Source organism: Plectropomus leopardus, chromosome 12 (assembly GCF_026936395.1).
Source record: "Plectropomus leopardus strain MGB_pleo_1.0 chromosome 12, ASM2693639v1, whole genome shotgun sequence".
Taxonomy (NCBI): Eukaryota; Metazoa; Chordata; class Actinopteri; order Perciformes; family Serranidae; genus Plectropomus; species Plectropomus leopardus.
In genome coordinates, this window is record NC_142187.1 from 35,728,263 (window position 1) to 35,740,000 (window position 11,738).

Below are 11,738 nucleotides of genomic sequence, written 5' to 3' on the forward strand. Positions count from 1 at the left end.
CTATTGAATGTGTAATTTTGTTTTTTATACATTTATGTTTAACTGTAACTTGTTTTTCTGCCCAGTAAATAAAGTCAACGAATAAAGTCGTGATCTCGCTGCTTGCTGGCTGAGTTTGATCCTGAGGCGGCAGAACAAACTCACCTCGAAGCAGAACTCCTGTCCCAGGATGCTGCTGTGCAGAGGTTTGATGAACACGTCCTCCTCCATGCTGAGGTCCAGAGCCTCCACGGCGCTGCCCGGGCTCAGCAAAGACTCATGGGAGGTCGACTCCTTCAGCTTGGGGAGCCCGCGAGATCTGGAAGACAAGAGGGACGTTTAAACACAATCCAATGAGGCGCAGGTTCAGGTCTTTAGGTCACAAAGACATGCAAGAATGACACGGCGCTGCCGCAGGGCACCACGCAGGTTTTCTGATATCATGACAACACCATCAAACTTCGAGTGTTTGAGCCGTCACCACAACCCCTGCTGCCCACAGCGAGGCAGGAATACCTACGAAAAACAACCACAGAGCCAGCTGAGGGGAGTTCCCCAGAGCATCCCTCCTCCTCCTCCTCCTCCTCCTCCTCCTCCTCCTCCTCCTCTGCTCCCACCTCGACCCTCCACGCAGCTCCGTTCACCACAGAGCCGAGCAGGGCGCCGTCTCCACCTCTATGGAGCTCCCCCGTAGTCCAGTGGGTGGTAAACAAGGTCCTGGGACGGGCCAATCGCATTGGGCCTCTGGGAGCGTTTCCATAGCAACAGCCTCTCCCAGTGAAAGCGGGAGCCAGGCAGCAGAGCGTGACACAGCGAGCAGCAAGGCAGGCGTTTAACTACAGACCGCCCTCGGGAGGGCAGACAGAGCTGTCAGGGGTTAATGAGCGGAGGTCAACGGAACAACTGCAGCTTCATCAGCAGGAGAAGAAGAAACTTTCCAAAATAAAGCATAAATCAGCTGAAAATCACAACAAATGCTTTAGACCCTGAATATAACTCAGAGTTATCTGGTCACAAAATACTGAACCTGCAACTATTTACTGCAAAAATATTAAATACAAATATGTGAATATAATCTGAATAAAGTGATTGACTCGTGAATAGTTTTTGTCCTTTTAGTCTCCATAAGATCTCAGAGACATAAAACAGCGTAAAAAAAAGGCATCTTTACTTTCAAAATCACAAAATGATCCCATTTATCAGCCAAAAACTGGAAGAAAAAGAAACGACAAAAACAGAAATCATTGTTAGATTTTGAAATTTCCTTCAATCATTGAACACATCACGTCTTATTATACAGGTTTGTAAATATATATAATAAAATCTACTGATTAATAAATAAAATCTACTGATTAATAAATAAAATCTACTGATTAATGATGGAAACGTCTAATTTTGTTGTACTTCAGTAAAATCTGAATGTTACACACAGGATGTAAAAACTTCTCCCCTCGCTGGAGACTCATCGTGTGGCTGTCAGAGACACTCAATGACTTTTCAGGAGATCACAGTGTGCCTGTGTGTGTGTGTGTGTGTGTGTGTGTGTGTGTGTGTGTGTGTGTGCCTGTGTGTGTCTTTGTGTGTGTGTGTGTGTGTGTGTGTGTGTGTGTGTGTGTGTGTGTGTGTGTGTGTGTGTGTGGCTGTGTGTGCCTCTGTGTGTGTGTGTGTGTGTGTGTGTCTGTCTGTGTGTGTGTGTGTGTGTGCGTGTGTGTGTGTGCCTGTGTGTGCCTCTGTGTGTGTGTGTGTGTGTGTGTGTGTGTGTGTGTGTGTGTGTGTGTGTGCACGCGCGCGTGCGTGTAATCCTCCTGCTGTGTCCGGTGAGTTACGTAAACTTGGATTAGTGGGCTGAGATCAACGCTGATGCTGTGACATCATCAGACTGACAGCTTCAACCAGTCAGATCCAGGCATGGAAAGTAACTGAGTACATTTACTCCAGTACTGCACTTAAGTACAGCTGTAAAAAAAGTACTTTACTTGAGTATTTTCCCGCCCTGTTGCTTCACACTCGTACTTCTGCCGCATCTCAGAGTGAAATTTTGAGTTTCACTCACGAGACAGCGGCCCCCATAGATGTCTCCAAGAGGACAAAATATATCAAATATATTAAAAAAAATCAAAATATCAGAACCCGTAAACCCAATCCAGAGCAGCACCATTGATCCAGAGCACACTGATGTTAATCATCACAGCTGTCAATCATGTTGCCACACCAACAGCATCAAAATACTCACTGAAACTAAACTGATCAGAAACACATGAAGAAGCACGAGTGTGATGAGAATGACCCAAAATGACAGAAACCATCAGAGAGAAATTCTGATTGACTCGTATTTGACTCTGAGCTTTTACTTTGGTGGGGGGCTGGGTTTATGGTACCGCATTGTAACAGAGCGCCAAAAAAAAACACCAAATGAGGGAGTCCGCGTGCTGGAGCGGGACCGTGAGCAGGATGTTGCACATGTCCACGCCGGATCGGGCTGTTGGACATGTAATATCATAATGAAAATACCATGTTATTATCACAATTTTAATTCAGTGTATATTTAAGCCATCATTTCCCTGTTCATGATCTTTTTATTTTATCCTGAATTGCGCAGTAATTTGAAAAGTCTGTTCAAATGTGAGAGCTGTTGATTAATCATCAATAATCGGTCTGATGATCTATGACAATAATTGTGATTTCACCCTGAAGATGGTTCACAGCAGAGGTATTCAACTAATTATTATTTATGAAACTTTCCAGCATTATATCAAAATGAAAAGCTCCATCTGAAACAAACTTCAGGTAAATTGAAGCACATTGTGCTGATAATAGTCCAACCTCTCCTGACTGCAGGACTCTGACTTCAGCTTCTGTCAAACTTCTGTGCTGTTAATCATTTTACTCAGGAATTAAAAACTTTTGAGTCGGCCTACTTCTCCTATAGCTGCCGACAGCCTGCCAACATTCACAGTTAGAGAAAGGCTGAAAATAAGCTCAAGTGCTTGTGGCCCCGGGCCCCCAAAACATCACATCTGCCCCTGGTAATAATAATGAGAGCTCAGCGCGAGCGGCCGGATGAGACACGGAGCGATGCGTCCTGGTGTTTCTAAATAATTCATCCAAAGTCTGATTAAAGCTGAAACTAACACAAAGTCGTCTGTAGAGTCTAAAGAAGTCACTTTCACCTCTGCAGATGTGTCTGTTTCAGTGCTGTGGCTGTCAAACACTCAGCTGTTCGACAGTCAAAGTCCTTCTCTGCATTTGGTTCTCCGCAGCGTTATTCTTATTATCATTGGCTGTTCGTGTTGTCTGTCAAAACATGGCTGAAATGAGTTCTATCGACATTCTATCCACTACGTCTCATATTTCAATCGAGGAAAAGTTATTTCACGGTTGCTATCGTTATTGTTTTATCGCCCAGCACTACTCATCAGCTGAACAAAGTGGGAGTGTTCGGAGCAGTAAAACACACACACGTACACGCACATGTAAGCACACACACACACACACACACACACACACACACACACACACACACACACACACAACACACAACACACAGTTTCAGGAAGGGCTGGTCTCCTGCATTATGATGGAAACTTGATCCACTGCTGTCAGAGGAAGAAGAAGAGAAGGAGGAAGCACTTACTGAGCTCTGACCACACACACACACACACACACACACACACACACACACACACACACACACACACACACACACACAATATGTGACAGTCCTTATTTTTCTCCACTTCTTAAGGTACTTTGGATAAAGTAAAAATTTTTTCAGACCTGACAGGGCAGCGAATACTTTTTTTGTAGTCAGCTGTTAAACCTTTGAAACCTCAGCAGATTGGCTTGTTTCTTTCCAAAACATGGGATGGTTGCAGTTAATAACTTAAGAAAAAATGACAGAAAAACTAGCATTTTTTTTTAGAAAGTATGTGAAAATAACTAAAACATTATCTATCGTTTTAATTTGTTTAAAATACATGAAGATTACCTAAAAATGAGCAAAAGTATTGTTAGAAAGTACATGAAAATGGCCTAAATCTTAGCAAAAAAAGTACTCTAAACTTGCATTAAAAAACTCAATTTGATCATGGTACTTGAACACGAACAGTCCTGATCATAAATAATCTTAATCATAAAAATCAAATATTCATTTTCATTCCAGAATTTTAACCCTTAAAATGCCAGGTTTTTGTTATGATGCCACTATGTTTAAAAAACACTCCTCCTCCTCAGTGTGTGAGTGTAGCTGCTGACAGTCTGGGATATGTCAGCGTGTGAGTGTAACTGCTGACAGTCTGGGATATGTCAGCGTGTGAGTGTAGCTGCTGACAGTCTGGGATATGTCAGCGTGTGAGTGTAACTGCTGACAGTCTGGGATATGTCAGTGTGTGAGTGTAGCTGCTGACAGTCTGGGATATGTCAGTGTGTGAGTGTAGCTGCTGACAGTCTGGGATATGTCAGTGTGTGAGTGTAGCTGCCGACAGTCTGGGATATGTCAGTGTGTGAGTGTAGCTGCTGACAGTCTGGGATATGTCAGTGTGTGAGTGTAGCTGCCGACAGTCTGGGATATGTCAGTGTGTGAGTGTAGCTGCTGACAGTCTGGGATATGTCAGTGATCAGCAGCTACATTGACTGTGACAGGTCACCTAGTGGAAATAGCATGTATTTCCTCCATATGCCAAATATGGTCAAAATGACCTCATCAGGTGGAAAATAGTCAAAATGACAAATTCAGAGTCAAAAGCCCAGAATGACACCCAGAAATAATACAAGTCCTGTTTTTCTGCTCTGATGGCTGTGGGATCAAAAATGTCAGTTTGAATGGGTTTCAATGGAGCATTTTTGGACCTGAACAGTCTGAATGTAACTATTTAGTTTCCACAGTGTATTTTAGACTTATTGTAGGAGCTGAGCTGCAAATTCACTGATTACACTCAGATACACAATCTGGACTACATTTAGGACACATGCATCAACACACACACAATTATCACAACAGGAAGAAGAAAAGAGACTAAACAGAGACAAACAGTCACTAAAGGGTTAAATCTCTTAAACACGGCGTGAAAATGTCACACCTGTCCTACCGGCTGTCCTTTTTACACAGACACCGTGTCAGCGCTGTTGCTACCTTCACTGCCGGCTAAAAGGTGAGACAACTCTGTCACCCGATTCTGCGATTTTATAGAGCGGCGAGGCAGAGCGGCGCAATATTCCCATCAGGAACAGAGTGACAGGAGTTAACGAGCTGATCACGAGCCGCCCTGCTGACACGGCATCATCACATCTGCACTGCAAGTTTGTCCATCAGAGGCTCCTGTAGTTTCACCACCACTGTGAGGACGCCAAAACTCTGACACTAGGCCCAAAAAACTGATGATGGAAACCTAACTGCAACACGCTGAGGTCACCAGAGGTCAAAATCAGGGCGGTGATCCATCCTTCACACACACACACACACACACACACACACACACGCACACACACGCACACGTGCACACACACACACACACACACATACCTGAACATGAGAGTTTTGGCGAGCTGAGCTTTTCGAGCTCTGCGGAGGAGAGAAGACGAACCGTCCATCAGGAGTTTGAGCTCAGAGCTGACTGACGACAGAGAGGCTGAGTGTGTGTGTGTGTGTGTGTGTGTGTGTGTGTGTGTGTGTGTGTGTGTGTGTGTGTGTGTATTAAGCATTATCCTCCTGTCCAGCTGGCTAACATTCTGCCCACTGTAAAGCTACACGCACACACACACTCTGCATTAATAAAGTGCACACACGCAGGCAGCTGCAGCGCTCCATCAGTCTCGATAACGCTGCTTTTATTTTTACTGGGACGGAAACGATCATATAATAAAAATCTGAATGTTTTTTCACTTTCTTCCTCTCTGTGCTTCATTTACTCATCAAGTATTTTCTGACTTGATTAATCAAAAATTATGCAGACAATGCATCATAAAGAACAAAATACACTGAATTAATAAAGGATAAAAAATTTTATTTATTTATACTGACTTCATGGTATTTTTCTTGTTAGTATTCATCTATATATTTATTCTCTTTTCTGTTTATTTTCCCTTTTCCATTTAGTTACTAAATAATTTTCTTTTCCTTTAAATTTATTTATCATTTTCTTTTCCATTTTCTTTTTTTTCCCTATGTATTTATTTAATGGATCATCTGTTGTTTTATTTTGTTTCCATTTTTCAATTAATTTATTTTTTATTTTGTTCCATAACTTTTGTTTACCATTTTCATTTTTTTCTATTTATTCATTTGTTAATCAAATTATTTTTGGTTTCCAATCTTTTTATTTCAATTTATTTGTTAAATGTATTCGTTTCCATTTTTTAAAATCTATTTATTTATTAATTTATTCCCTTTTTCATGATTTCATTTCATTAATCAATTTATTTTTTCTTCTTCCTTTTCAGTTTCTTAAATGCATTTACTCACGTAACTCTATTTCTTTCTCATCTCATTTTTCTGTTTTTTTCCACATATTTATTATTTTGTATTCGTTTATTTATGTGTCACTTTCTTTTCACACTTTAGTTTTTCTATTTTTGTATTTTTCTGTTTGTCACTTTGAACTTTCTTAAACTGATCAGAAGACATCAGGATCCGATCGGCTCCGTGATCCATCACCACGTCGGACCTTTAATGACTCCTCAGAGGGACTCTTTGATTTTTAGGACGTTTGGACGGACACCAGACAGCCAGCGGGACAAAAAAACACTAAATCACCAGCAGGAGAGAAAAGTGAGCGACAGCAGAGCGTCCTGCAGGGAGACGGGAGAGACGGACTTCCAGTAAAACCACGTCCTGTCAGTGCTGGGAAGACCGGGCGGGTTCACGGAGGACGAGGAGGAAACCACAACCTCCTGAGGACAGCCCAGGAAGACACAAAACCACCAGCTTTCTGAGACATTTAACATCCTCACTGATATCAGAGAGACCAGAGACCAGAGACCAGAGACCAGAGTCTGGAGACCAGAGTCCAGAGTCCAGAGACCAGAGTCTGGAGACCAGAATCCAGAGAGCAGAGTCCAGAGACCAGAGTCCAGAGACCAGAGACCGGAGTCCAGAGTCCAGAGTCCAGAGACCAGAGACCAGAGTCCAGAGACCAGAGAACAGAATCCAGAGACCAGAGTCCAGAGACCGGAGTCCACAGACCGGAGACCAGAGACCAGAGACCAGAGTCCAGAGACCAGAGTCCAGAGACCAGAGACCAGAGTCCACAGACCGGAGACCAGAGACCAGAGACCAGAATCCAGAGACCAGAGACCACAGACTGGAGACCAGAATCCGGAGTCCAGAGTCCAGGGACCAGAGACCACAGACCAGAGTGCAGAGACCAGAGACCAGAGACCAGAGTCTGGAGACCAGAATCTGGAGAGCAGAGTCCAGAGAGCAGAGTCCAGAGACCAGAGTCCAGAGACCAGAATCCAGAGACCAGAGTCCAGAGACCAGAGTCAAGAGACCAGAATCCAGAGAACAGAGCCCAGAGACCACAGTCCAGCTTCCAGAGACCAGAGTCTGGAGACCAGAATCCGGAGACCAGAGTCCAGGGACGAGAGACCAGAGTCCAGAGTCCAGAGTCCAGAGACCACAGACCAGAGTGCAGAGACCAGAGACCAGAGACCAGAGACCAGAGTCTGGAGACCAGAATCCAGAGACCAGAATCCAGAGACCAGAATCCAGAGACCAGAGACCACAGACCAGAGTCCAGAGTCCAGAGACCAGAGACCAGAGTCAAGAATTCAGAGTTCAGAGTTCACAGACCAGAATCCAGAGACCAGAGACCAGAATCCAGAGACCAGAGTCCAGAGACCAGAGTCCAGAGACCAGAGACCAGAGACCACAGTCCTAAAAACATCATAAAACAAAAAAAAAATGTCCTAAAATGGTGAAAAAAAAGAAGAAGAAAAAATCCTAAAATCCTAGAAATGTTCCAAACCCCGGTACGGTTTAAACGGGTTTACACGTGTAAACGGGTACACGGATAACAAATCATAACCGTTCAGAAAAATCAATAACCGTTTACACGTCATTTTTTCCTCCTCCTCCTCGTTCATTTCTCACCAATAGTATTTTTAGGGGTGATGATGTTGCCTGAAAGCTTAAGATAATAACATTAACTAACTACACACTTAAATGTTCCCACTAATGCAGTTATCCGCATACATGATAGATGCACAGGTGGCAATGTTACGTTGAAATTAAAAAAAAAACGCAGCCACAGCCAGTGTCGCGTCACTTCAAGTTGACTCGGGGCCGCACGGACAACAAGCAACAAGCGATGAACAAGCGGAGCTTAAAAAAATATATTGTACAAAAGTGAGCAATAGTTAAAACAATGATTGAAAAAGAAGTTTAAACCTTTTCCAGCTTTCACTTGTACGTTTTCTTGTCTGTCAAAATTGATGATTTTATTTTCAACTCATTTTACTTTCTGTCATAAGGAGGTCTAAGCCTTAAATGGTGAGATGGATCGCCTACTTTTTAAGCTCTGTTCGCTGAATAAACGTTTTTGTGCGATAACTAACTACTGGAACGGCTTTGATTTAATGAGATTAGGAGGTATTTGAATGGAGACAGAACCATCTAGTGGTTATATAGCGCAACTGCGATAGAAAAAGATCATAAATTGTGTAACCGGGTACACGTCGGTTCGAAGTCCCGTTTACAGGTGTAGAAAAAATTGTAAACGTTGACACCCCTACTAGAAACCACTAAAATCCTACAAATGTCCTCAAATCCTGGAAACGTCATGACTCCCCAAAGTGTCCTAAAATTATAGAAATGTCTTAAAATCCTAAAAAAGTCATAATTATCAACATCATGTGCAGAAACACGCAACGATCACACGCACTGTTTCTCTGACAGACGACAGCAGACGCGTCCAATCAGCCGTCCCGCCCAAATCCAGACTGTCTCTTCAGACCTGGCAAGGTGACCACACAGCAGCCGGGACCTTATTTAACCCTTCGAAACCTCAGCAAAGTGGTTTGATTTGGCAGAAGGCAACAAAGAATTTAACAAGACACGGCCGAAAATTACCTGAAAATATAGAAAAAGTTAAAAATAAATAAAAAATAAAAAGACCTTTAAAAAAAGAAAAAATTTAAAACATTTCTCTCATATTTTTGGACAATTTTCTAAAATTCTAAATATAAAAAAAGGTAATTTGTGCTATTTGTAAGACAGATAAAGAAAAAAAAATGACCTTAAAACTGCCTAAAAAAAGTATTCATTTTATTCATTTATATTTTGTTATTTTCTTCTGTAAAATAATTTGATTTTAAAACATTTCCCTAATTTTTGCACAATTATAAAATAAAACAAATACTAATAAATAAAAATATTTTAAAAATTAAATATTTATGAGGCAATTTCTTGCCATTAGTAGGAAAGAAAAGAAAAGAAAATGACCTTAAAACTACTAAAAAAGAAAAGAAAGAATTAATTTGATATATTTTGTTATTTTTTCTGTAACATAATTTGATTTTAAAACATTTTCCCCTCATTTTTGGACAATTTCCTAAAAATGGAAAAATATTTATGAGGTATTGTTTGCCTTTTGTAGGACAGAAAAGAAAAGAAAATTACCATGAAACTGATAAAAAAAAGATTTGCGATGTGTGTTACATTTCTGGCCAAGCTTTTTCATCCACCGTGTAAACAAAAGAAATCAGACTCATTTCTTCAGGTTTAAAGGGTCAAACAGCTCGTGAAAGGCGTCTGAACGCAGCAGGGAAAACTGCCGCGGATCCAGGTTTGAGAGGGTTAAAGCCGGAGAGGGGGCGTTACCTGTCGGCGTCGGCGGGCCGGAGCGACGGCAGTCTGAAGCTGGTGTTTCTGTCCAGTTTGGTCTGACTCTTCGTCCTCTTGATGGAGCCTTTGAGACGTTTGCTGAAGAAACCCTGAAAGATTCAGAGAGGTTGGAACGCTGTCAGACATCGCGGAGCAGTTTGCCCGAACCGTTTCTTAGCTACGTAAATCGTGACTTTCTGTTTTCTGTCTGGAGGCAGACGCAGGTCGAACAGAGGCGGGAAAGACGCGGCGCTGGAAGGTTTTCTGACTCCGTCTCCACTTCCAGCAAAGTCAGCTGATAAAGACTGAGAACCCCAAAGTTTGGTGTTTTAAAAGTACAGTTTGGGTCCCAAATATCGGGGAACTGCCGGATGCTAACTTGCATATATTGGACAATTTGCATAATTTTCATAAATGTGCATGATCTCATATTCTGAGAGGATTTCAGCCGCTGCTCGGCCAGTTCGGACTTTATCCGGCCGGTTTGGGGGATACATTTCAGAAATGTGTCTTTAGCCTTCAAACTCAGGTCTCAGCTCTGTGACTTTTATCTTTTCATTTCTAAATTATTTTTCTTGTTCTGTTTACTGATTTATGTTTCATACAAAAACTTATGAAGACTTACTTTTTCAGATCAAATGATGATTAAAAAAATAAAATATATATTTTCTGAACACTGACACAGAGCGGTCAGAGTGCAGAACAGCGCCTCCTGCAGGTCACAGCCCGCTCAGTGATGAGTCATCGCTCTCTCTGTGTGTGTGTGTGTGTGTGTGTGTGTGTGTGTGAGTGTGTGTGTTTACGTGTACGTGTTGTGGGATGGTCATATTACTCAGCTGATCAAACCTATCAGATCCTCCGTGACAATAAAAGCGGCTTGCAGAGCAGAGGAAGTGAGCGGCCTCATTTCCTGAGATATTAATATCCTCAAACACTTCTGTCTCCTCCTCCTCCTGTCCTCCTATCCTCCTCCTCCTGTCCTCCTATCCTCCCCCTCCTGTCCTCCTATCCTCCCCCTCCTGTCCTCCTATCCTCCCCCTCCTATCCTGCCCCTCCTGTCCTCCTATCCTCCCCCTCCTGTCCTCCTATCCTCCCCCTCCTGTCCTCCTATCCTCCCCCTCCTGTCCTCCTATCCTCCTATCCTCCTCCTCCTCTTGTCCTCCTATCCTCCCCCTCCTGTCCTCCTATCCTCCTCCTCCTCTTGTCCTCCTATCCTCCCCCTCCTGTCCTCCTATCCTCCTCCTCCTCCTCCTATCCTCCCCCTCCTCTCCTCCTCCTCCTCCCCTCCCCCTCCTGTCCTCCTCCTCCTGTCCTCCTCCTCCTCTTGTCCTCCTATCCTCCCCCTCCTGTCCTCCTATCCTCCTCCTCCTCTTGTCCTCCTATCCTCCCCCCCCTTTCCTCCTATCCTCCTCCTCCTCCTCCTGTCCTCCCTATCCTCCCTCCTGTCCTCCCTATCCTCCTCCTCCTATCCTCCTCCTCCTGTCCTCCTATCCTCCTCCTCCTGTCCTCCTATCCTCCCCCTCCTGTCCTCCTCCTCCTGTCCTCCCCCCTCACTGGCTCCCATTAAAGCGTCTGAGGAGTAACGTTGGTCCAACAGCTCATCTCCTGATAACGAGCAGCCAATAATTGATCCCGTCCATTAATCAGAATCATCACTGCTGCCTGTGTTTACGATCACGTCGTCATGGTTACCTCTGAGTTCTCAGTTGCACCGTCTCCCAGCATGCTCTCTGTCTGCATTCACTGTATGAAGAAACCCACTGAAGTCTGAAACTGAAATAACTCACAGAGCGTCCTAAAATCCCAGAAACGTCCTCAAATCCCAGAAACCTAAAAAAGAATCCTAAAATTCATTAGATGTCTTTGAAATCCAGATTTGTCACAAAATCCTTAAAACATCCTAAAATCCTAGAAAAATCGTGAAAATCTGAAAAACTGT

General features: G+C 43.2%; 1 protein-coding gene across 6 annotated transcripts in view; it reads right to left on the reverse strand.

Moving 5' to 3' along the window:
• Positions 1 to 11,738, reverse strand: part of rasal2 (RAS protein activator like 2) — an 86,419-nt gene that overhangs the window by 21,784 nt on the left and 52,897 nt on the right. For all 6 annotated transcript variants that reach the window (XM_088085997.1, XM_088085995.1, XM_088085996.1 and 3 more), the window contains 2 exons: positions 9,797 to 9,909; positions 145 to 298 (listed from right to left, as the gene is read on the reverse strand). In XM_088085997.1, coding sequence (XP_087942123.1) covers positions 145 to 298; positions 9,797 to 9,909 — 267 coding nt within the window. The remainder of the gene's footprint in view (positions 1 to 144; positions 299 to 9,796; positions 9,910 to 11,738) is intronic.